Source organism: Oncorhynchus nerka, linkage group LG8, assembly GCF_034236695.1.
Source record: "Oncorhynchus nerka isolate Pitt River linkage group LG8, Oner_Uvic_2.0, whole genome shotgun sequence".
Classification (NCBI taxonomy): domain Eukaryota; kingdom Metazoa; phylum Chordata; class Actinopteri; order Salmoniformes; family Salmonidae; genus Oncorhynchus; species Oncorhynchus nerka.
In genome coordinates this window covers 54,094,966-54,122,923 of record NC_088403.1, presented here as the reverse complement: position 1 = coordinate 54,122,923, position 27,958 = coordinate 54,094,966, and the positions used below count along the sequence as shown (strand labels likewise).

Sequence of the window (27,958 nt, the reverse complement as noted above, 5' to 3'; positions counted from 1 at the left end):
GAGAAATTTGATTTATGATTTCTGTTGATTTGTATTTGGCGCCCTGCAATTTTGGGGTTAAATGCAAGATTAACTTTAAGCAAAACATTAGGAAATGTTGCTGGCTACATTCTTTCCATGTTAAACATTGGAAATATGATGGTCATGCATAATTTATTGCAAAAAAGACCTTGCTTTTTCATTGTAAACTCATTTACTTGTGTGTCTGCCAGCCAAATAGTGTTCTGTTGTCATCTGATGGCAATCAAGCTATTTTCTGCCGAATATGTTGCACTTATGTATTTTCTGTGAAGGAAAACTATAATTGAATGTCCATGATCACTCTATTGAAACAAAAAACCACTTGACTTTCAATAGAAAACACCCCCCTGCCAATACACAGCTGGACTCACCTGCTACCGCTTTCTCCTGTTGTGCTATTTACAAACAGACACGTGACTGGCTCAACTGTTCTGGGGAACTACAGTAAGCATCATAATGTTAAATAATGTGACAGGTGAAATGAAGAACGCCATCTGCTTTAACTCCTCTCATATTACACAAGTTGACTACAGGTATTAACCTGTTGCCTCTACTTGGGACGCTTGCGTCCCAACTAGAGCTCTGGAAATGCAAATGCCCTACGCTAAATGCTAATAGTATTAGTTAAAACTCAAAAGTTCATTAAAATACACATGCAGGGTATCAAATTAAAGCTACACTCGTTGTGAATCCAGGCAACAAGTCCGATTTTTAAAATGCTTTTCGGCGACAGCATGAGAAGCTATTATCTGATAGCATGCACCAATACACTACAACAGAAAAGCACAGCAGGGGACGTAAACAAAATAATTAGCATTTCGGCGTTACACAAACCGCACAATAAAATAGAAAACAGTCATTACCTTTCACCATCTTCTTTGTTGGCACTCCTAGATGTCCCATAAACACTATTGGGTCTTTATTTCGATTAAATCGGGCCATATAAAGCCAAGATATCGTTATATGTAGACTGTGTGATAAACGAAAAAACAGCGATTTCACAACGTAACGTCATTTTTAAAATTCAAAAAGTAGACGATAAACTTTCACAAAACACTTCGAAATACGTTTGTAATGCTACTTTAGGTATTAGTAAACGTTAATAAGCGATAAAAATCATCCGTGGCGATGTAAATATCATTAGCTGTCGTCTTGGAAAAAATTTCAGGAGAGAGCTCTTCCGGAATGATCTGGGCGGAGACCGGAGGTAAGCGGTGCCCCTCTTTCGGTTCAACCAAGAATCAAAGATGATTAAATTCACAAGATACTCGACAACATGGGGATGCTGTGGGAGTTGAATGCTCGGTCTTATCTAATTCGGCTCACTGTTAACAATTGCTGGAAGTGGCGCAAGGATATTTATTTCCATTTTCTGTGATCAGGTTTTCCTGCGCTTTCCGATGTAACGCACGTTATGTAATAGCCACAGTCGTGATTTAACCAGTTTTAAAAACGTCCGAGGGTTTCCTATCCACACATTCTAACCATATGAACGTACTATATTCCTGGCATGAGTAGCAGGGCGCTGAAATGTTGCGCGATTTTTAACAAAATGTTCAAAAAAGTAGAGGGTCGACTGAAGAGGTTAACTTACAAAGTAGCTACTAAAAGTAGCTATTAGAGGTCGACCGATTAATCGGAATGGCCAATTAATTAGGGCCGGTATTTTTGGGCGCCGATTTTATACCTTTATTTAACTATTACATTCTATTACATTCTCATTTTCAATGACGGCCTAGGAACGGTGGGTTAACTGCCTTGTTCAGGGGCAGAATTGTCAGCTCGGGGTATCCAATATCTTGCAACCTTACAGTTAACTAGTCCAACGCTTTAACCACCTGCTGCTCGTTGCACTCCACAAAGAGACTGCCTGTTACGCGAATGCAGTAGAAGCCAAGGTAAGTTGCTAGCTAGCATTAAACTTATCTTATAAAAACAATCAATTGAAAATCACTAGTTATAACTACACATGGTTGATGATATTACTCGTTTATCTAGCTCGTCCTGCGTTGCATATAATCGATGCAACGCTGGGGGATGATTTAACAAAAGCGCATTTGCGAAAAAAGCACGACTGTACCTAACCATAAACACCAATGCCTTTCTTAAAATCAATACACAGAAGTATATATTTTTAAACTTGCATATTTAGCTGAAAGAAATCCAGGTTAGCAGGCAATATTAACCAGGTGAAATTGTGTAACTTCTCTTGCGTTCATTGCACCCAGAGTCAGGGTATATGCAACGGTTTGGGCAGCCTGGCTCATTGCGAACTAATTTGTCCGAATTGTACGTAATTATGACATAACATTGAAGGTTGTGCAATGTAACAAGAATATTTAGACTTAGGGATGCCACCCGTTAGATAAAATACCGAACGGTTCCGTATTTCACTGAAATAATAAACGCTTTGTTTTCGAAATGATAGTTTCCGGATTCTACCATATTAATGACAAAATGCTCGTATTTCTGTGTGTTATGTTATAATTAAGTCTATGATTTGATAGAGCAGTCTGACTGAGCGATGGTAGGCAGCAGCAGGCTCATAAGCATTCATTCAAACAGCACTTTTGTGCGTTTTGCCAGCAGCTCTTCGCAAGCACAGCGCTGTTTATGACTTCAAGCCTATCAGCCTAATAGCTGGTGTAACCGATGTGAAATGGCTAGCTAGTTAGCAGGGTGCGCGCTAATAGCGTTTCAAACGTCACTCGCTCTGAGACTTGGAGTAGTTATTCCCCTTGCTCTGCATGGGTAAGCTGCTTCGAGGGTGGCTGTTGTCGATGTGTTCCTGGTTCGAGCCCATCGGGGAGCGAGGAGAGGGATGGAAGCTATACTGTTACACTGGCAATACTATAGTGCCTATAAGAACATCCAATAGTCAAAGGTATATGAAATACAATAGTCAAAGGTATGAGAAATAGTCCTATAAATACTATATTAACTACAACCTAAAACCTCTTACCTTGGAATATTGAAGACTCATGTTAAAAGGAACCACCAACTTTCTTTCATATGTTCTCATGTTCTGAGCAAGGAACTCAAACGTTAGCTTTTTTACATGGCACATATTGCACTTTTACTTCTCCAACACTTTGTTTTTGCATTATTTAAACCAAATTGAACATGTTTCATTATTTATCTGAGGCTAAACAGATTTTTATTGATGTATTATATTAAGTTAAAATAAGTGTTCATTCAGTATTGTTGTAATTGTCATTATTACAAATAAATAAATAAAAATCGCCCAATTAATCGGTATCGGCTATTTTTCTTTTTTGGTCCTCCAATAATCGGTATCGCTGTTGAAAAATCATAATCGGTCGACCTCTACTACAAATATTACAATTTATTGAAAAACTTTTTTAAAAAACTGTTTCAAATGTTAGCAGTTGATGTTATTCTTTAATAACACAGACCCCAAAGCAAATCAGGGGGAGGATAATAGGTTTATTCAAATAGGACAAATCATGCTTGGAAGTAGATGGTCATTCTCCCCTGTCCTCAGTGATGCTCTCCAGTGGTTCTCTCCTGTGATTATCTTCCCAGAACAAAGGTACAGAATCTAGTTTTAGAACCCAGCCCTAGGCTGTGGTTGACCAATTAGAAGTCCTTGCAGTACAACTGGGCCAATAGCCAAATAACAAGTATCCTATTTCAGGCTCACTGTATAGACACATTCCTCCGATGTCTCTGACCCATTGATAAATAATTCCATTACAGAAAAAACGTATTTCCATTGATCGTTATTACTCTATTGACTTCTCGTCCTCTGTCTCTCGCACTCTGTCTCTGTGTTGTGTATTTATCTTCAAAATATTCTTAAACAAATTGTATTGACGGAATTTAAAAACTATCCCGTGGCTTTTTCAAATACCCCCGTGTACGGTATACCGCCGAACCCTACTCATTGCTATAATAAATTATCACACTCCAGGCTCCTTGGGTAGACCTTTAGGAAAAGGAATTTTTTAACAGCAGACTTGTGCAGCTTGGGAGAGAGGGTGGTATAGTAAGCAATGCTGGTTGGAGTAATCTTGGCATATCCAAAGAGTGGCATTATGGGGACAGCTGGCCAGGCGATGGGACAGCACAGCCACAGCCAGGCACCAACTCCCCTTCTCCTGCCAAGACAGGACTTCTACCACCTCCCCTCCCCCCAACCCCCGACGCAATCCCTGTATCTAGGCCACTGCTCTAAGGGCGCGGCAGTCTCTCCTACTCCAACACCTGAAAGGATGAGAGGGATGGAGAGAGAATGGGAGGGAGAGAGAGGGAGGGGATGAAAAGGGGATCCCCTCCCAGACTGCGAGAAAATTCTGACTCAGCAGAGACAAGCTCCCCCCTCCTCACCCCACATTGCCTCTCTTCCTGGACCCAGCCCTTTGAGAGGGCCCGTATATCATATCAGAGGCTTGTGATGAAGCTCCTGAGGTATCTGTAATTATATAACCCCTCTGTGGCTAAAAGTGAACGTTGCGGTAAATCATCCACCTTTACCGCCTGGCCTGACCTCCATATTGTAAAAATAGCAGTTGTTTGGTTCGGTCTCTCTCTCCAAAATAAATCACTTGGTAACACATTGCATTAAAGTTTACCAGCCGAGGAGATTAAATGTGGGAAATGGCATAATTCGAAAAACCTGTTTGTACCGGAAGTTCTAGCCACATGCCCTATCTCGAGTGGGGGAGGGGAGGGGCTGTGTTACCCTGTGATGGGCAGAGGGGTGGGTCCAGGGACAGCAGGCAATTAACTCATTTGCCAGGGTCAGGACCAGTCAGGGAATTGATGATGCAGCAAGGGACAATGCCACGACGGCCTGAGGGTGTCCAGTAAGGGACAGAGATGAACAATCTACAGTATCAGGCATACACTGCACCTTATCATGTTGTGCCTGTTGGTGGCCCTGTTTCCACAAATTGTGTCACTGTATCTTAAGTAGGGATGCACGATATATCGGTGAAGTCATCGAAATCGGACGATATTAGCTAAAAATGCCAACATCAACATCGGCCCCATGTCTAGTTTAATGTCGATGTGCAAAAACGATGTCAAAGCTTACCTGTAGGTACATGACGTAATGTTGCCACGTACAATTTTGAGCTACACGTGCAACACAGCATTCCTAACCTAGCCCACAATGTCTGCTGGTGTGGATTGAGCAGTCAACAAGTCGAGCAGTCATTTGAAAGAGTAAGACATTTTCAGCGGGACAACTCAAAAGGCGAAATCCATTAACGCCAAGATAATGGAATTCATCGCCCTTAACAATCAACTGTTCTCTGTCGTGGGTGATGTTGGCTTTCGCTGACTGGTCGAGCACCGGTACACACTACCAAGTGCGCTATTTTTCAGATGTTACACAGTAATAATGTCACTGCTAATAGCTTCACAACTGACATTTGGACCAGCGATATCAGCCCCATGAGCATGCTGAGTTTGACAGCACAGTGGGTCGTTGAAGATTTCGTACTGAGGAATATCGTATTTCATGCTCTTGAATATGCCGGTTGTCATACCGCTGCTGCCATTTCAATGGCATTTAAGAACATGTTTGAAACATGAACACACTAGCTAGCTCCATTCGAACAACTGACTCGAGAAATAAGCTCATCTACCGCCTGCAGAAGACGTGATACCCTCTGTCATGGCATTGAAACGCCTGCTCAACAAAACTGGCAACACCGGCTGTGAACAAGCGTTTCGGTGGCATTCTCTTTACTGTGCCACCACCATGATCGATGCTATGTACAAGGACTGCTACTTCAATGCAGACAAGAAACAGGGTTTACGTGAAATGTTACAGACGCAGCTGGACAATATGTAAACAGACACAGTGTCAGTGCGCACCGAGGAAGAGAGGCTACGGACAGACAGAGCTGAAACTTCACTGCTTGATATGTATGATGAAATCCTGGTTGAGACTGAAACGACTGAACAAATGAACAACGAAACAGCACAGGAAGTAAGTGAAAGAAATAGGTTCTGATTATGTTTTACTGGCAATGGGGACATACATAAATGCCAAAAAAATAACTTTTTGGTCAGTGTGGTGTGTGTGTGTGTGTGTGTGTGTGTGTGTGTGTGTGTGTGTGTGTGTGTGTGTGTGTGTAACCTTGATTTAAGTCAAGTCAGAACAAATTCTTATTTACAATGACGGCCTATCCCGGCCAAACCCGGACGATGCTGGGCCAATTGTGTGCCGCCCTATGGGACTGCCAACCACGGCCAGATGTAATACAGCCTGGATTCGAACCAGGGACTGTAGTGACGGCTCTTGCACTGAGATGCAGTGCCTTAGACCGCTGCGTCCATGTGTGTGTGTTAACTATTTAACACTACTAGAATGCTTAAAAAGGCCACTCAAATTTTAAATATCGGTTAACGGTATCTGATTTTCTTTTGCCAAAGAAAATATTGGATATTGGTAATCGGACAAAAATGTCATATTGGTGCATCACTAATCTTAAGTGTGTACCTTGCCACAGAATATCTTAATTTCAAGAATCAAAATATGGACTGGTTTGAGGTATACGGCAAGATATAAACTGGGTGGTTCCAGCCCTGAATGCTGATTGGCTGACGTATACCACGGGTATGACAAAACATTTATTTTTACTGGGCTAATTACATTGGTAACCAGTTTATAATATCAAGAAGGCACCTCGGGGTTTGTGATATATGGCCAATATACCAGGGCTAAGGGCTGTATCTAGGCACTCCGCGTTGCATAGTACATAAGAACAGCCCTTAGCTGTGGTATATTTGTCATATACCACACCCCCTCGGGCCTTATTGGTTAAATAAAAGAGCCCATAGCCTCGTGCCTTGAACTACTTCCTGTATTATTGTGATGCACGAACACTGGGCTTCCTTTGGCCTACCCTGCTCCATACTCCATTAGAATGACCACAACTGGGGGTCGGCAACATGGCAATGAGGGCAGAAGAGAGGAGGCGGTGGGGGATATTATCCCGGCTCAGATGCACTAAAGAGATATACTATCTGCCAGACGGAGTGGCTGATTTGTATCTCGATTTGGCCATCCCAAAAAGCCTGGCAGAATTCCTCCTGAGGGATTGGGTAACGGTCTATACAGCGAGGCAACAGGCCTGACCAAGGCTTCATGGGAGGTTTTTCCCCAGATGCAACATGGGGGCTAGAATAGAGGTCTATGGCAATACAGGGATGCAGGCTTATGGTATGATGGGAGTCCCCCCCCCCCCACATTAGGCCAGCATTCAGTCATAGAGCAAAGAAGTGACTCAATAAACAACAGTACGAGAGGCAGATGGTAACCCAGGGGGATATCTAGCTCAGCTGTTTGAACAAGGGCATCCTATAATCACAGAACCCCTCCACCAAACACAAATACAAAAATAGCGGAAGAGAGAGAAACAGCCTTGGAACAAAACCGAGACATAATGAGAGCAAGTTTGACAGACACAAAAGTCTACATCGCTAGCAAGGATTGTCAGAGAGCTTGTTATCACACTTCAGTTAGGTGACTGACGGAAGGACACAGACAGACGGTCGTGTTCACGGTAAATGCGTGGCAAGCCGCAGTGCCATTCCCTCAGCCTTCCCAGAGACTGGCTGGGGGCTGGGTTAATGTGACAGGCTGCACCATACAGCGGAGCCACACGAGAGCTACCAAGAAGAACGACAAATATTAAGCATGTGTGTGTGTGTGTGTGTGTGTGTGTGTGTGTGTGTGTGTGTGTGTGTGTGAGAGAGAAAGAGAGAGACCCAGAGAGAGAAAAAGAGACCCAGAGAGAGGGACAGACAGACAGAAGTACATAGTACTTCCTGGATGTTGAAATCAACAACATGCCCCATGATGACCAAAAAAAAACACACAATTGACACAGGCAGCGCCACGCAAGACAACATCAACATGCAGCTTGGGTGGTATTCATTAGGGCACATAACAGAAAACTTTTAGCAACAGAAAATCAAAATGAGTGTTTGTTATTGGACAAGTCCAAGTAGTCCCTCCCTGTTTCAGTCTGCTTTCTTCTGTTTGGTGCCTAATTAACACACCCTAGGATTTAGGGGACAATGCCACCCCTTTTAACAATCTCCTTTAGGGCAGTAGGATGATTTAAAGGCTATGCTGATTGGTCAGTCAAATACATGGCTCCCCGTCTCTCACTCTTTGGACAGTCACAAAATCAATGGGGGCAACTGGGACACAGTCAGATAGACAGGCTACCCTCTTTAACAGTCTGGCTGGCCTTCCTGTGTTAGGTAACAGCTGATAGTATTAACATCTGTTTGTGTTCTGATTGCACCTGACTAAGCAGTGTTTTAGCTTGGCCACTTATTTGTACAACAACTTGACTTGGATGTTTATGAAATGCATGCTAAAGTCTTTTGTTGCATTAAGGCAGCATCCTCATCCCTTACAACTGTTGGCTTTGAGTAAAATGTTACCAACATTTTTATACAGTATCTTTGTTTACGAACCACTGCCAACGCACAACTAACTACATAGTCTAAGGACTGGAGGCATCAACCTGTGAGACGAGTCTACCTGATTCTGTGAAAAAGAAGAGACGTTTACAGAGTAGACACTACTGTACAGAGTAGACACTACAGAGTAGACACTGCTGTACAGAGTAGACACTACTGTACAGAGTAGACACTACAAAGTAGACACTACAGTACAGAGTAGACACTAAAGAGTAGACACTATTGTACAGAGTAGACACTACAGAGTAGACACTGCTGTACAGAGTAGACACTACAGAGTAGACACTGCTGTACAGAGTAGACACTACAGAGTAGACACTACAGAGTAGACACTGTACAGAGTAGACACTACAGAGTAGACACTACTGTACAGAGTAGACACTACAGTACAGAGTAGACACTACAGAGTAGACACTACTGTACAGAGTAGACACTACAGAGTAGACACTACAGAGTAGACAGTAGACACTACAGAGTAGACACTACAGTACAGAGTAGACACTAACAGAGTAGACACTACAGAGTAGACACACTACTAGACACTACAGAGTAGACACTACCGCTGTACACAGAGTAGACACTACAGAGTAGAACAGAGTAGACAGAGTAGACACTACTGTACAGAGTAGACACTACAGAGTAGACACTGTACAGAGTAGTACAGAGTAGACAGACACTACAGAGTAGACACTACAGAGTAGACACTACAGAGTAGACACTACTACAGAGTAGTACAGAGAGTACAGAGTAGACACTACAGACACTACAGAGTAGACACTACAGAGTAGTACAGTAGAGTAGACACTAGACACAGAGTAGACACTACTGTACAGAGTAGACACTACAGAGTAGACACTGCTGTACAGAGTAGACACTACAGAGTAGACACTACAGAGTAGACAGAGTAGACACTACAGAGTAGACACTACAGAGTAGCTGTACAGAGTAGACACTACAGAGTAGACACTACAGTACAGAGTAGACACTACAGAGTAGACAGTACAGAGTAGACACACTACTGTACAGAGTAGACACTACAGAGTAGACACTACAGTACAGAGTAGACACTACAGAGTAGACACTACAGAGTAGACACTACAGTACAGAGTAGACACTACAGAGTAGACACTACAGTACAGAGTAGACACTACAGAGTAGACACTACAGTACAGAGTAGACACTACAGAGTAGACACTACAGTACAGAGTAGACACTACAGAGTAGACACTACAGTACAGAGTAGACACTACAGAGTAGACACTACAGTACAGAGTAGACACTACAGAGTAGACACTACAGAGTAAGACACTACTCTACAGAGTAGACACTACTGTACACAATGGCCTGCATTCGGCTTTCAAAAGGCTTTCGAACAGACAGGCGGAGAAGCGGACAGACAGCCCAGCCAGCCCCAACCACACAAACTAACAAACAGTGCTCAGTCACGACTCTGGCTCTGGTCAGACGCCTCTGCAGTAGGTCTTTCACAGAGCAGAGCGGGCTGGGCAGCTAGCCTCACTCCCCTCCCCTCTCCATGTGGGTGTGTGTGACTGAGTGGCCTGCCTTGCAGCCACAGCTTTAACCTCTTGTTCAGTGACTGAACGCTGGTCAGCTCTGTCTCTGTAGAGTAAAGCCTGGCCAAAGCTGATTCTTTGACATTATTGAACGGTAAATGTGATCAATTCAGGTAGCTTAAACTGTGTGCATCATACTGTTCTGAAGGGTCAATCTTCCACAATGTAGACTATTTATTTTTTATTTTTTTATTTAACCTTTATTTAACTAGGCAAGTCAGTTAAGAACAAATTCTCATTTACAATGACGGCCTACCCCGGCCAAACCCGGACAACGCTGGGCCAATTGTGCGCCGCCCTATGGGACTCCCAATCACGGCCGGATGTGATGCAGCAAAACCTTTTATGAAATGACAGAAAACAAACAAAAAAATGATGTGGGTCGTTTTGTCTAGACCTGACACAGGCCTTTTCAAATGAACATAACAAAATACAATCTTGTCCAATGAAGATACAGTAATAACATTATGAACTGTAAGTACTGCCTATACAAATGTGCATAGTCAAGCATGTGGAGTACAGACCTCAACACATCTACATGGGGTGGGGGGTTCATTTTCAGCCAGGCGGTCCATAATTAACATGTGTGTGTAAATAAAACAAGAGGTCCTGACTCACTAGCTGAAGTCACTAGTCTTGTCCAGGGGTTCCCAAACTTTTTCACTCAGGGCCCACTTACCAGCATTGGGGAACATCCCACTGGTTTAAAAACAGAAAATGTTTTCCTGGGTTGTAGTTTCACTGCAGAATTCGATAAGTAAGCCAGCTAGCATTGGTAAACACTCATGTAGCTAGAACTCTTTATTTTGTGGTTAATTAAGAAAGCTTATAAAGTTGAATAAGGGTTATTGAGACTATTGAGTCATGTTGCCATGACTACCTTAATACCCCTTTGTATGACCAGGAAATTTGAATAGTTGCTGTGTCTATACTATCAATTGCTTTCTATCAGAAAAACAAACTAACAATTGTGATTCAAATTGATATGGATATTTTGTCATATATCTGACTCAATCGAAACTCATCCGGCACATACTAATGCATTTCCTAAATTACTATGGTATACAGACAACCAAGTCCCAGCATATTCCCCTTCGTCTAAGGACCTTCGAAGGGATCTTATTTCATAATGGAAACCTGAATGTGACCTCGGGTGAAATAAAACATATACACTAGTAAAACATCCTAGCGAGAGCCTGAGGGTCTGGCACTGCCTAAGAAACCGCTGGTAACCCCAGGACCGTGTAGAGCGTGACACCATCTTGGAATGCTCTGGTGCCAAAACCAGGCCTTAACGACGCGCCAAACACTACCCTCTCCTTTACCTCATCCAGGTAGGAAGCACACTAACAAGGAACCTCACAACTGGCCCTCTTTCTCCCATGAATTTAAAGGAAGTGAAGCAAATTCAATTTTGAAATGTTCCTTCAATGCTAACACTTTCCCTCGCTACAGTCGGAAGAAACCAGTAAGGGGTCTCCTTACATAAATCCTCTAGGGGGTTTTCGATCTCTTCAGGTCCTAAGGCCTTACTAGCAGACATTTTTGTTCCAGCCCAACACTTTTCACACCTGCTTCCCACTACCTGCTTCACACCACTCGAAGGGCTTGAGGATTGATATATGGCAAGAGTATGAGAGGTAGTATACTCCCTTCTGTGTTTAACATTCCACAGCCGTGCCGACATGGTGCTGGAAGCCTGGAACATCTCTCTCTCTGACGTAGAGCTTTCCCTTTCTCTGCTAATCCTCTGTTTACAGGCATGGTACAACTGTCTTTTCACATGCCCCTCGCATTATAAACTAATGGGAATGGAGGCCTTTCGGAGCAGACCCGTGTGTGTGCGTATTTGTACAGTGTGCGCGTATGAGTGAGCGAGTTAGTGTGTGTGTGTGTGTGTGTGTGTGAGGGAGAGGCGCTGAAGCATGCCGCTTACACTGCAGGAGCTTGTCCCATCCATCAGGGGCTGCGGCCCAGGTAGAAAGAAAGCGCCGTCTAGCGTTGTGGTGTGTTGTCACCACATAACCCATTTTAGAAACAGTGAGTATTGCTAACACTGCAGCGTTAGAGTTAGCCTAGAGGTAGACCTTGGCTTGCAGCACCAGTTGGACTGGAATCCCCCATTCCACTTGCAACCAAAGTATTGTTTGAGTTGGTCTGTGGGTACTCTTGCTGCCAAAGCAAACTGACATGATGCCAACTGATGAGTCATGTTCTACTAGGCCTCAGGGCATATTAGATGTTCCCTGAAAATGAAAAAAGGAGTGTTGTCTTATGTGTTGAGAGGGAAGTCCATAGAACACTTCAAATACCTCAGCTGGTATTGTGCCATGCATTCTCAGGGCTTGCTCACTTCAAATACCTCAGCTGGTATTGTGCCATGCATTCTCAGGGCTTGCTCACTTCAAATACCTCAGCTGGTATTGTGCCATGCATTCTCAGGGCTTGCTCACTTCAAATACCTCAGCTGGTATTGTGCCATGCATTCTCAGGGCTTGGTCACTCAAGCTCATATCTGGGGGGAAGGGGGTGCAACCCTCCCATCCGCATGTTAACACATAACACCAACACAAATTAGCACACAACGTTAGGTGGCATTGAAGAGGCTTGTTGTGTGCATACTGTGTGCATACTGTGTCCAGTGTAGTCAGAGTCATCCAGATAAGGCAGAGAGGGGATGCAACCTTGACGTTTTCATGTGGACTCGCACAAATATTTACAGTATGTGTGTTTGTGTGTGAGAGAGAGAGAGAGAGAGAGAGAGAGAGAGAGAGAGAAGACATCACAAATATGAAATAACACATATGGAATCATGAAGTATCCAAAAGGTGTTAAACAAATCAAAATATATTTGAGATTTGAGATTCTTCAAAGTAGCCACCCTTTGCCTTGATGACAGCTTTGCTCACTCTTGGCATTCTGTCAACCAGCTTCATGAGGTAGTCACCTGGAAATCATTTCAATTAACAGGTGTGCCTTGTTAAAAGTTCATTTGTTTAATTATTTTCAACTGAGCCAATCAGTTGTGTTGTGACAAGGTAGGGGTGGTATACAGAAGATAGCCCAATTTGGTAAAAGACAGAGTACATATTATGGCAAGAACAGCTCATATAAGCAAAGAGAAACAGCAGTCCACCATTACTTTATGACATGAAGGTCAGTCAATCTGGAAAATGTCAATAACTTTGAAAGTTTCTTCAAGTGCAGTCGCAAAAACTATCAAGCGTAATGATGAAACTAGCTCTCACGAGGACTGCCACAGGAAAAGAAGACCCAGAGTTACTTCTGCTGCAGAGGATAAGCTCATTCGAGTTACCAGCCTCAGAAATTGCAGCCCAAATAAATGCTTCACAGAGATTAACAGACATCTCAATATCAACTGTTCAGAGGATACCATCATGGTCGAATTGCTGGAAAGAAACCACTACTAAAGAACACCAATTAGTGGAAGAGACTTGCATGGGCCAAGAAACACAAGCAATGGACACAAACCGGTGGAAATCTGTACTCTGGTCTGATGAGTCCAAATTTGAGATTTTTGGTTCCAACTGTGGTGTCTTTGTGTGTCGCAGAGTAGGTGAATGGATGATCTCCGCATGTGTGGTTCCCACCGTGAAGCACGAAGGAAGAGGTGGGATGGTGTGGGGATGCTTTGCTGGTGACACTGTAAGTGACTGTTACGCGAATGCAGTAAAAAGCCAAGGTAAGTTGCTAGCTAGCATTAAACTTATCTTATAAAAAACAATCAATCAATCAATCATAATCACTAATTAACTACACATGGTTGATGATATTACTAGTTTATCTAGCGTGTCCTGCGTTGCATATAATCGATGCGGTGCACATTCGCGAAAAAGGACTGTCGTTGCTCCAATGTGTACCTAACCATAAACATCAATGCCTTTCTTAAAATCAGAACATAAGTATATATTTTTAAACCTGCATATTTAGTTAATATTGCCTGCTAACATGAATTTCTTTTAACTAGGGAAATTGTGTAATTTCTCTTGCAACAGATTCAGGGTATATGCAGCAGTTTGGGCCGCCTGGCTCGTTGCGAACTGTGTGAAGACTATTTCTTCCTAACAAAGACAGTCAACTTCGCCGAACGGGGGATGGTTTAACAAAAGCGCATTTGCGAAAAAAGCACAATCGTTGCACGACTGTACCTAACCATAAACAACAATGCCTTTCTTAAAATCAATACACAGAAGTATATATTTTTAAACCTGTATATTTAGCTAAAAGAAATCCAGGTTAGCAGGCAATATTAACCAGGTGAAATTGTGCCACTTCTCTTGCGTTCATTGCATTGCACGCAGAGTCAGGGTATATGCAACAGTTTGGGCCACCTGGTTCGTTGCGAACTAATTTGCCAGAATTTTACGTAATTATGACATAACATTGAAGGTTGTGCAATGTAACAGGAATATTTAATTAATTAATTTAATTTATTTAATATTCAACCTTCCTAAGTTCTCTCACGTCACCCCGCTCCTCCGCTCTCTCCACTGGCTTCCAGTTGAAGCTCGCATCCGCTACAAGACCATGGTGCTTGCCTACGGAGCTGTGAGGGGAACGGCACCTCAGTACCTCCAGGCTCTGATCAGGCCCTACACCCAAACAAGGGCACTGCGTTCATCCACCTCTGGCCTGCTCGCCTCCCTACCACTGAGGAAGTACAGTTCCCGCGCAGCCCAGTCAAAACTGTTCGCTGCTCTGGCCCCCCAATGGTGGAACAAACTCCCTCACGACGCCAGGACAGCGGAGTCAATCACCACCTTCCGGAGACACCTGAAACCCCACCTCTTTCAGGAATACCTAGGATAGGATAAAGTAATCCTTCTCACCCCCCTTAAAAGATTTAGATGCACTATTGTAAAGTGGCTGTTCCACTGGATGTCTTAAGGTGAACGCACCAATTTGTAAGTCGCTCTGGATAAGAGCGTCTGCTAAATGACTTAAATGTAAATGTAAATATTTAGGCTTATGGATGCCACCTATTAGATAAAATACGGAACGGTTCTGTATTTCACTGAAAGAATAAACGTTTTGTTTTCAAAATGATCGTTTCCGGATTCGACCATATTAATGACCAAAGGCTCGTATTTCTGTGTGTTATTATGTTATAATTAAGTCTATGATTTGATATTTGATAGAGAAGTCTGACTGAGCGATGGTAAGCAACAGCAGGCTCGTAAGCATTCATTCAGACAGCACTTTTGTGCGTTTTGCCAGCATCTCTTCGCAAAGCATTGAGCTGTTTATGACTTCAAGCCTATCAACTCCCGAGATTAGGCTGGTGTCACCGATGTGAAATGGCTAGCTAGTTTTGTGGAGTGATGGGTAACGATGCTTCGAGGGTGGCTGTTGTCGATGTGTTCCTGGTTCGAGTCCAGGTAGGGGCGAGGAGAGGGACGGAAGCTATACTGTTACACTGGCAATACTAAAGTGCCTATAAGAACATCCAATAGTCAAAGGTTTATGAAATACAAATGGTATAGAGAGAAATAGTCCTATAATTCCTATAATAACTACAACCTAAAACTTCTTACCTGGGAATAATGAAGACTCATGTTAAAAGGAACCACCAGCTTTCATATGTTCTCATGTTCTGAGCAAGGAACTTAAACGTTAACTTTTTTACATTGTTGCACTTTTACTTTCTTCTCCAACACTTTGTTTTTGCATTGTTTCATAAATTAATTTTATTGATGTATTATATTAAGTTAAAATAAGTGTTCATTCAGTTTTGTTGTAATTGGCATTTTTACAAATACATTTTCTGTATTTTTTTTTTTAATCGGCCGATTGATCGGCATCGGCTTTTTTTTGGTCCTCCAATAATCGGTATCGGTGTTGAAACTGGACGTTCCACATAAGTGTAATAATCACACCGGTTTTAGCATACGATACATGGACCACTGTATAATGATCCCACCCGTGTGTTGGTACGTGTCAAAGGGTTAAAGCCGGCAAGTATTTTGCCCAGGCTTTTAACCATTAGGGGGGCTTGCTTGAAACCCTCCTGGCTCCAATAAGGCTTCCGTCCATTGGGTTAGCCTCTGACCTCCCCCCTGCGTGTGTGTGCCCGCTGTGTAGTTACACTTGTGGTAGATTGCATCCCATTGATTGCTCTAGAGGGGGATCTTATGACATGCAACTGCCTCTGTTCCAAACGGACTGCTGCTGTTAGCCAAACAAAGAGCGCATGACACCCTGCCAGCTATGGTAACAGGAGACATTAAACGCAAATATCAAAAGAGGACAGCAACTCATACCACATCAAGCGTAGTGCCTACAGTACAAGGGAAGGGAGATAACTGCTCTTGGGTATGACAAGCAAGGCAAGCAAAGTGAGCATAAAAGTAGGGCTTTCACAATATCACTGATTCCATGGAGTTTAGTGGTAGAATAGAGTTATCGATAAAAGTATAAATATCATCAGCAAGAAAACCTCAGTGATGAATCTGTGTTTAAGAACACAGTCATGTTGTCACAGAAGACTGGTTGAGAGGTAGGAATGTCAGAGACAACTTTGTAGGACTCTATCTCGATCTACACAGCTGGAATGTAATGTTTTAACAACAAAACATGTCTTAACCACACTAACCTAAATTGTTAAGTTGTATAAACTTGTATATTACTATGAATGTAAGTTATCTTTTTAAGTTGAAACAACATGTGTATGGTGTATCCTGGGTTCTATTTCTATTGGTGTAGCCATGTATGGCATTCCTTAATGTGGAGTTTGACTGAGTTTACTTTGTCAGCTCAGGAACAAGGAAAAGTCAGGTAAGGTGAGGTGGCATCCATGACCTTCACATTATGAGGAGAACACGCTTTCCTTCAACATTTGAATCACACGGCACGAGTTGCCAAGACAATCAAGATCCCCCTGCCCTATGTTTTTAAGAATGACTGAATAACAGGTGGCCTCGTATAAACAAATGTATGTGATCAATTGAAATTCAAAAGCCATTGTCTTGTACAGTGTGTGTGTGTGTGTGGGGGGGGGTATCCATTGAACTACAAGCTTAGCTAGCGACAATCGAAAATGCTAGCTAGGTGAACAGTTTTGTTTTGGGTTGCTGTTATCAAATCTACGCTATGCTAGCTACACTTGTTTGGCCTGAATTAGCAAGAGCACAGACTAATGCATAGAGTCAGATTACATCCCTTGATTACAGAGTACATCCCTTGAGCCTTTACCCCTTTATATGGAGCGTAATCTGGCCAAATCAACCACTTTGCTGTGTCCTAAATCCAAAACAGAGACTAATTCTTCTGTAATCTTATACACCATAGGCATTCTGGCTGGAGTTCTATCCACATGCCAAAGGGACACCATGAGGACTAAGGGACACACAGGTAGGCAGGCGCCTTTGACTTCTTTAGTCGTTATTTTGAGACATTCAAGTCTTTTGTCGGGCATCCATCCATGATGAATTGAACAAATGTCAAGCAATACTTAAGCTTGAAATGGACTTGATTTTGACTCTGATTCAAATTACAAAGTAAAGAGAGAACAGGTTCAGTAGCCAGTTTAATGAATACAATCTGTCAGCATATACTGTCTTCCATCTCAATTTGTTCAGCAGGCTCCTCTGTCCTTCAAACCACTCAGTAAATGTTGACTTTCTCTCATGCGTTTACCCTCTCTTTTCATTGGGGTTAGACTTAAAAGAAAAACACTAAAGTGTTCCAATCAATGACTGAGGGTGGACAATGGTGTACAGCAGCTAATGACAAGTAGCGAGCAGGAACAATGTGTCATCCAAGAAGCTATGGCAACAAGCAGTTCTTCGGACCAAAACAGAGATTTTTTACTTTTTACAGGTGGAACCGTGGTTCGTTTCATGGAGCAGTGCAGCTCTGTCTACAAAAACAGTCTCTGGGTCTGCAGACACTGACAAGAGAGTGAGAAAGAGCCCACTTGGTTAATTCTTTGTGAGTAATAACAACACGTTCGCTTGCAAACAGGCCTGCTCCGGGCCATAACGCTGTCTTTATGCCCATGAATAGCTCATTGACTAGCTGACTAACTGTGGCTGGCTGCTTTGCACCCTCAAGGCTTGTAGGCCCCAAATCCACAGCTCGACCAAAATGAGCTCCGCTTGTCTGACCTTTATTTCCCATGGTGCACCGTTCCCCAAATCCTACTGCAAGAGAGTATAGTGCGTTGTGAAGAGCAGAGATAGATCGAGCAAAAGGGTGCATGTGGGTTAGACTTTGAGAGAAAGGATTTGCAGGGAATGTATGTGTGTGTGTGTGTGTGTGTGTATGAATGTGTTTGTGCGTGCATGTTTAAGAGACAGAGGCCATAGAAAAATGTATACTGAACAAAAATATAAAAACGCAAGACGTAAAGTGTTCATCCCATGTTTCATAAGCTGAAATAAAAGATCCCAGAACTTTTCAATTTGCACAAAAAGCTTATTTCTCTAAATTTTTTTGCACAAATTTGTTTACATCCCTGTTCAGTGGGCCGTGACTCACCTTTGATGGCAACTGGCATGCTGGAGAAGTGTGCTCTTCACGGATGAACCCCGGTTTCAACTGTACTGGGCAGATGGCAGACGTGGCGTCGTGTGAGCGAGCGGAAGTGCCCCATAGTGGTGGTGGGGTTATGGTATGGGCAGGCATAAGCCACGGACAGCAAACACAATTGCATTTTATAAATGGCAACTTGAATGCACAGAGAAGCCGCACAAGATCCTGAGGCCCATTTTTGTGCCATTCATCCACAGCCACCACCTCATTTTTCAGCATGATAATGCACAGCCCCATGTCACGAGGATCTGTACACAATTCCTGGAAGCTGAAAATGCCCCAGTTCTTCCATGGCCTGCATACTCACCAGACATGTCACCCATTGAGAATGTTGGGGATGTTCTGGATCGACACTTGTTCCAGTTCATGCCAATATCCAGCAATTTTGCACACAATTGAAGAGGAGTGGGACAACATTCCACAGGTCACAATCAACAGCCCGATCAACTCTATGCCAAGGAGATGAGTCGCACTGCATGAGGCAAATCGTGGTCATACCAGATACTAGAGGTCGGCCGATTAATTAGGGCCGATTTCAAGTTTTCATAACAATCGGAAATCTGTATTTTTAGACACCGATTTAGCCAATTTTTTTATTTGATTATTATTTATATTTTTACACCTTTATTTCGTTTTTATTTAACTAGGCAAGTCAGTTAAGAACACATTCTTATTTTCAATGACGGCCTAGGAATCGTGGGTTAACTGCCTCGTTCAGGGGCAGAACGACAGATTTTCACCTTGTCAGCTCGGGTGATCCAATCTTGCAACCTTACAGTTAACTAGTCCAACGCTATAACGACCTGCCTCTCTCTCGTTGCACTCCACAAGGAGACTGCCTGTTACGCGAATGAGGTAAGCCAAGGTAAGTTGCTAGCTAGCATTAAACTTATCTTATAAAAAACAATCAATCAATCATAATCACTAGTTAACTACACATGGTTGATGATATTACTAGATATTATCTAGAGCATCTTGCCTTGCATATAATCTGACTGAGCATACAAGCATATAAGTATCTAAGTATCTGACTGAGCGGTGTTAGGCAGAAGCAGGTGCGTAAACATTCATTCAAACAGCACTTTCGTGCATTTTGCCAGCAGCTCTTCTTGTGAGTCAAGCATTGCACTGTTTATGACTTCAAGCCTATCAACTCCGAGATGAGGCTGGTGTAACCGAAGTGAAATGGCTAGCTAGTTAGCGCGCATTAATTGCGTTTCAAATGTCACTCGCTCTGAGCCTTGGAGTGGTTGTTTCCCTTGCTCTGCATGGGTAACGCTGCTTCGAGGTTGGCTGTTGTCGTTGTGTTCCTGGTTCGAGCCCAGGGAGGAGCGAGGAGAGGGACGGAAGCTATACTGTTACACTGGCAATACTAAAGTGCCTATAAGAACAAAGGTTAATGAAATACAAATGGTATAGAGGGAAATAGTCCTATAATTCCTATAATAACTACAACCTAAAACTTCTTACCTGGGACTATTGAAGATTCATGTTAAAAGGAACCACCAGCTTTCATATGATCTCATGTTCTGAGCAAGGAACTGAAACGTTAGCTTTCTTACATAGCACATATTGCACTTTTAATTTCTTCTCCAACACTTTGTTTTTGCATTATTGAAACCAAATTGAACATGTTTCATTATTTATTTGAGGCTAAATTGATTTTATTGATGTATTATTTTAAGTTAAAATAAGTGTTCATTCAGTATTGTTGTAATTGTCATTATTACAAATCAATTAAAAAACATTTAAAATCGGCAGATTAATCGGTATCGGCTTTTTTGGTCCGCCAATAATTGGTATCGGCGTTGAAAAATCATAATCGGTCAACCTCTACAAGATACTGACTGGTTTTCTGATCTACGCGCCTACCTTTTTTTAAAGGTATCTGTGACCAACAAATGCATGTCTGTATTCCCAGTCATGTGAAATCCACAGATTAGGGCCTAATGAATGTATTTCATTTCACTGATTTCCTTATATGAACTTTAACTCAGTAAAATCTTTAAAATTGTTGCATTTATTTCTGTTTTAGTTTGTGTGAAAATAAAAGAAAGTCCTTACAACAAGCTGATAATTAAAAGAGACAAGGACTTTCCAAAAGAATATTCATAGACGTTCTCTCACCTTGATGCTCACTAAGATTAAGGAGACAATTATGGCAGCAGAAAAATACGTCACTTCAGAACTCTTAAGATTCCACAGGTTGCTGTCGCTAGCTGATACAAGGACGTCCGCAAAGCATTTCTCCTTTGCCAAAATAATCCATCCACCTGACACGTGTGGCATATCAAGAAGCTGATTAAACATCATGATCATTACGTGTGTCTACATCTGCATTGCTTGCTGTTTGGGGTTTTAGGCTGTGTTTCTGTATAGCACTTTGTGACATCTGCGGATGTAAAAAGGGGTTTATAAATACATTTGATTGATTGATTGACATGTGCACCTGGAGCTGGGGAAAATAAAAGGCCACTCTAAAAATGTGCAGTTTTGTCACACAACACAATGCCGCAGACGTCTCAAGTTGAGGGAGCCCTGCAATTAGTATGCCGACTGCAGGAATTACCACCAGAGCTGTTGCCAGAGAATTGAATGTTCATAAACCGCCTCTCCAACGTTGTTCTTAGAGAACCTAGCAGTATGTCCAACCGGTCTCACAACTGCAGAAAATGTGTAACCATGCCAGACCAGGACCTCCACATCTGGCTTCTTCACCTGTGGGATCGCCTGAAGGGATGCTGAGGTGTATTTCTGTTTGTAATAAAGCCCTTATAAGGCATATATATAAGGAAATTGGTCAATTGAAATCAATTGAAATCAATTCATTAGGCCCTAATCTATGGATTTCACATGACTGAGCAAGGGTGCAGCCCATGGCTACGCCATCATGTGAAACCTAATGAATTGATTTCAATTGAATAATTTCCTTATATGAACTGTAACTCTGTAAAATCTTTGAAATTGTTGCATGTTGCGTTTATATATTACATTATCAGCTGACAATCCATGTATGATAATACCATTATGTTCTCTGCGGCTGGAGTTATCAGTCACAAATGGTGCTCTTCATCCCATCTTTCCCGTCTACCCAATTATCCCATCTAGTGCTGCTGTTATCACTCTGACATAGGAATAGTAAGGATAAGGACATCTGAACATCTTTGGAAAACACTAATAATGATAAGCTATTTCTCAGCTGAAACCTTCAGACTGTACATTGGAGGGGGAAAAAAATAGGCTACAACCTATTTGAAAACCATATTATAGGGGTGTCAAACTCATTCCGTGGAGGGCCTAGTGTCTGCTGGTTTTAGGTTTTTTGTTTCAATTAAGACCTAAACAACCAGGTGAGGGGAATTCCTTACTAGTCAGTGTTCCTCTGTGTCCACATCACCAAGAAATTAACATGGTCCACACATCAACACAGTTGTGAAGAGAGCATGAGCCCCCAGATCCTCTAAAGGTTCTACAGCTGCACCATTGAGAGCATATTGATTGGCTGCATCACCGCTTGATATGGCAACTGCAAGGCGCCCGACCGCAAGGCGCTACAGAGGTTGTGAGCAATGTTCCCTCGAAGCTGCAAGCGCACACCTCCTCCAGGACTGCCACGCAGAAGAAATGCCAGGCCGCACAGAGACGTGAGAGATTGAACTTCAGAGTTCGCCCCATTACTTTGCACTCTATAGTTAAAAGTTTTTTATGTGATCGAAACAACATATATCAGCCCCTTTTCAATGCGACAAACCAAAACAAATCTAACTTTGCAGAGCCTCTCATGTGCACATTTGTTTATATTCTTTGCTAGTTAGCGAGTTATTAGTCCAGTTATAGATAAGTATAGGTCAGCAATGGGGAGTTACTGCTTCTTACAAGAGCAGAAAGCGCGTAGGCTACATTTCAAGCGTTCTTTGGAAAGCCAGTCGGGTAAAAAGCTAAATTAAAGGGGCATTGTTGTATTTTGAGAAAGGCTTGAATATGCAAATAAGCCAATAGGCAGAGGCGTAGCCTACATTGTCTAATTCTCTATATTGTAATAATAATTAATTGTATTTTGTAAAGTGGTTTCTTGCATCATACAACACAATACATTGCAATTTACAGTCACATATTTGGCCCACAGTGTTACAGACCAGGTAAAAATCTAATGAATTAATGTCAAGCCCTTCATAATGTAAAAATGCTTTTAAAAGTCTCATGCAATGTAGGCCTGCATTCAAAACCACATATAGGCTACTGTAGAAATAGGCTATATCGTAGAAATCAAAAGCTATGTCCATTAGAAAATATTATGGGATTTGTTCAATTGGTTTCGTTGGTAGGCCTACAGCACATTAAGCACATCCGCTCACAAGTTCAAAGATTTGCTCAGTGCCCCCAAAAATTAGAGGGAACATTGGTGGTGAGTACGAGCTCCCTGCCATCCAGGACCTCTATACCAGGCGGTGCCAGAGGAAGGAAAAACATTTTTTCTAAAATCCCAGCCACCCATGCCATAGACTGTTCTCTCTGCTACCGCACGGCAAGCTGTACCAGTGCACCAAGTCTGGATCCAACAGGAAACTGAACAGCTTCTAACCTCAAGCCATCAGACTGCTAAACAAGCTAAATAGCTACCTGCTGCTGCTACTGTCTATTATCTATCCTGTTGCCTAGTCACTTTAACCCTACCTATATGCTTCTACACCTGCATTGGTTGCTGTTTGGGGTTTTAGGCTGGGTTTCTGTACAGCACTTTGAGATATCAGCTGATGTACGAAGGGCTATATAAATACATTTGATTTGATTTGATATGTACATACTGTAGCCACCTCAATTACCTCATACACATCGACTCGGTAATGGTACTCCATGTATATAGCATGTTACGTTTACTCATTATTGAAAAACACTATGCATTTATTCCTCGTATCACTATTTAAAATACTTTTATCATTTTTTTTTTATCTTTAACTCTGCATTGTTGAAAAATAACCTGTATGTAAGCATTTCACTGTTCTAAACCTGTTGTTTACGACGCACGTGATAAAACGTTATTTGATTTAATTCATCAATCAAGTACAAGGGAGGAGCGAAAACCCGCAGACACTCTGCCCTTCGTGGAATGAGTTTGACCCGTGCCACATTATATCCACTTTCAAGATATCAGATACGCCTTAATTTACTTATCCAAATAACACCTGGTGATTATCCTATTAACCAGATTCAAAGATAAACCAATTCAAATGTGTGTATGGAGAGACCCTGTAGGTCGTGCACGCATGCACGCACACACACACACACACACAACCGCCCAACCCCCCACACACAGCAACCTGAAAGCAGGTGAAGGCCGGGGATTTGGGCAGGTGATTACATAAAGCTGGAGTAAGGTACGTGGCGTTACTTAAATGTTCCGTTCTAAAAATGACTCATCTGTCTAGCTGGGATCAGTGGCCCTGGTGGTGGACCCCCACACGTCTTAAACACGGGACACAGGCCTCTACGAAAAAGTCAAAGGTCAGATACTATCGATCCAAGTCAAAGGTCAGATACTATCGATCCAAGTCAAAGGAAAGGCCCCTGCAAGCAGGGGAGTGCTGCAGCACATGCTCTGCTATGGGGCTTTCCTTCCCAGCTGGAGTCAAATAAAATACACAACAACTGATATTCACTATCCACTTCGTATTAATATGGTTGCCATCTTGCCATGCATGATAATGAGCTGGTAGCAGCAGTTATGTAGCTATATAGATCACAGGAGGTTGGTGGCACCATAATTGGGGAGGACGGGCTAGTGGTAATGGCTGGAGTGGGATAGGTGGAATGGCATCAAATACATCAAACACATGGTTTGATGCCATTCCATTGGCTCCATTCCAGACATTATTATGAGCCGCCCTCCCCTCAGCAGCCTCCACTGGTCTAGATCTATAGCTCTTCCACAAACTGAATATGGTTACTTGTGTTATTAAGACAAACCTGGATATTTAGTGAAACTGAAACTGTTATTTGCCTCCTCATCAGTTTTATACAGGATTTGTTTTCAAAACAGATGGGAATGAGTGATGCACTTGTATTGAAGGTGAGAAACAGCCCGTAGGGTGAACTGGGAGGATTGGCAACAGATGACTTCTGACATTTTGCCTCCAAATATTTGGAGGGATGCTTTGTACACAATACAGGCATGATGTTGACACAGAGCTAAAATAATAACTACTCTGAGTCTGATATCATAAAAGCTGTTGGAGGAAAACATTTAAAACAAGAATTGAATGAAAAACTATGAAAAATCTAAACTGTGCTATTTCCATTTTATAGACATTTGTGCATGCATGGTAGCATTCAACAACCTAACAGCATAATCAATATCACTGTTTGTTGTCAAGTTAAAAATCATATGATTTTCAGGACATTAATTGTGATTCCATCTGATGTGGGCTGTGAGTAGTCTAACATTAGCAATTCATGAGCTAATGGGATGTGTAGTACAATTGGATTTCCACGATTCTCAATTTCTCACTGAATCCATTTGGACCATGTAATAATTTTCCCATTACTGAGCTTTAACCCATTATGTTGATACATAGTACGCATCCCAAATGGCACCCTACATTCCCTACATTGTGCATTACTTTTGAACAGAGCCCTATGGTCCATGGTCAAAAATAGTACACTATGAAGCAGATAGGGTGCAATTTTGGAGTGAACTATAGGGACAGTCTCTTGAAAATATTTAACAAAACCACCCAAGACCTTACCAATCACCCATACAGTTCTCAACCTTATTCACAAAGACCTGAACCACAGCCGTAAGCATTACTTTAAATTAATGTGGATATTGAGCTAACATATGCACATTGATCATGGTACGCTTACATGAAGACTGTGCAATCAGTAGTGTGAGCAGGAGAAAGACATACAGAGTTGAGCAACGTTACGTGGCAAGCAACTATTGAGAACAGAATTCTATACTCACTTTGGTATGAAAAGAAAATGCAGACCAGCGCATATACAAAGTCAAGGCTTTCCTGTGTCATGTCCTCTGGTCATAGTTGAATTATTAATCTCTTTACAATGTAGCATCAGTCATTATTGATTATAGACCAATGTCCAATTTGTTTTTAATTTAGATATTATGGCCATGATGTCGAGAACAGATATGTATATGTGGTTGCTGATATTGCTATTGGAAAATCATTTCACTTGCATATCAACATTTAGACTCCATTTATGATCCCAATCTGAATGCATAAACTCTTGAGGTTGTACGATCAGTCTATTGTTACAACACTGTTGCGGAGCTAGTTAACACAGCCACAAAGTCATAAACTCCGCCTATTTCTACAATTGATCTTCAAATCTGATTTGAAACAAAACCTTAACCACACTACAAACCTTATGCCTAACGCTAGGGTGAGGGGGGGATCATGCATTTTTACGATATAGCCAATTTGGATTATTATCTAGTGGAAACCATGAAACCATGTGGTCACAGAAGAATTAAGTTATTTTCTTGTTTTAGAGCACACCTATAGGCCTACTAGCAGAATATTGTGAACATCAAGTTTAATAGAATGCAGATTGAGTACATACCAGCTACTAACACAAAAAACAGGACAACTGTTCTTAAAGGATTATTGTGTAAAGGACCATGAGGTAGAATAAATAGTCCTCTACTGGGTAACTACAGAGACCTGGTGTGTCAAATAAATGCGATGACATACCAAACATATGCTGTCATTGCAAGAGGCTACGGGAGTATCTTTGATAGCGAAAATGTCAACATGTGTAACTGTGATGTCATGTGTCAAGGGATGAGTTGCCCAACAGTCGCCTTTATAGTCAAATTAAGGTTCTGATGCACTATTTACACCATGTGTGTAGAGTATAAAGACGAACCTAACTAAGTTTTTAATAAATCAATAGTGATTTAATGTATAATAAAAAAATAAAGGAAATGAGTCCTGATAGTTCTAGCCCCCATAGGCTACAGTACCATGGGGGCAAACATCAAACATGCGGGCTAGACAAGGACAGACATGTTTATTACTAGAATAAAACACACCGTGTCACACTATTATGTATGTGTTCCTAATGAAACCAAAATAAGGGGAAAAGTCTAACTTTAACCGTGGCATAATAGTTCTGCAATAACCTACATGCTTCGTACATGCTCGTTAATTTTGCAAAAGTGAATACAGAATAAATGTGTGGCTACAAAATAATGTATTTTATGGTAATACATTGTTTAAAAATATATATTATTGTATGTGCAGATGATAAACAATAGGACTATATCCAACAAGCACGTTGTGAGACATGGACATTGATTCAAACCTTGAATGCCTACAACTATTGTAATAACACCCTTACTTCCTACTTTTACTGGTGCCATATCTCACGGCTAACACCCTTTTTCTCCATAACCAGCTTTCCAATTGAGCAGACCATTAGGGCGCAATACGAGTAGGATTGCAATGTGTTGAGGGAGACACATTCGTCTATGGCAGCAGTGTCACTTCATTATCCCCCCCCCCCAAAAAAAGCAACGTAATAACAGTTTATTTTAGAGACATTTAGAAACGTAATTAATTTGACACTTACATTTTACTACCCTGTCCGTCGTAGATAACTTCGGATCATCATTCGGCTTGTTTTCGGACATTTCCAGGGTGTTAACGTTATATATTCAAGTGTATTTGAACTGTGCCTGAAAAAGAGCCGATGCTGTCCTTGCCCAACACCTCAACTCTATCCAAATAGGAGATCTCGGTGATCTCACTTGCTCCTATCACTCGCGAAAGATACTTGCAACAAGGTTACAAATTTCACCACCCCTAAACTGTAGGTCCGTGTGATTTCTGTATCAAGTTCTTTCTCCCAACGCTGTGCGCGCGCAACCTAGCATGCAGTTGGTAAGATACGCCCCCCCATATATTTGCTCTTCTATTGGTGCCAGAGACCTATTCCCCTTCACTGGCATTTTTAATGCTTAGATGACATTCGTATGTATCAACAATATGAATATTAGGCTATACTTGCAGTGCCGTGTGTTGCAACAAATCAGTTCCCCCTCCTGTATCTTGCAACATCAATCATGCGTGTGTGAAGCGTTGGCCTGCAACTCCACAGTTGTGCGCTGGATCCTGCCATTTCTGCTTCTTCAAAGACAGTAGCTAAACTTCACTCAATCTCTCTCGAAGGGTTTAGAGTTGTCATCATGCAACATGTCATGCAATTTAGAAAGCCAAATATTCACTGTTTTGAGTGAGCACCACGAGGCTAGAGAGTATGTGCATTCGATTTCACTCCCCTGGCACACAGGGTGGGTGCAGAGCTATATTATGGTTCTG

The 27,958-nt window shown here is 42.0% G+C and overlaps 1 protein-coding gene across 2 annotated transcripts in view; it reads right to left on the bottom strand.

Annotated features, from left to right (window-relative positions):
- LOC115133564 (protein phosphatase 3 catalytic subunit alpha) overlaps positions 1-27,506 on the bottom strand; it is a 151,013-nt gene extending 123,507 nt beyond the window's left edge. The window contains exon 1 of one of the 2 annotated variants that reach the window (XM_029666955.2): positions 27,210-27,506. In XM_029666955.2, the coding sequence (XP_029522815.1) occupies positions 27,210-27,270 (61 nt within the window). In that variant the 5' untranslated portion in view covers positions 27,271-27,506. The remainder of the gene's footprint in view (positions 1-27,209) is intronic. The other variant, XM_029666956.2, reaches the window with a different exon arrangement.
- Positions 27,507-27,958: the final 452 nt, after the last annotated feature.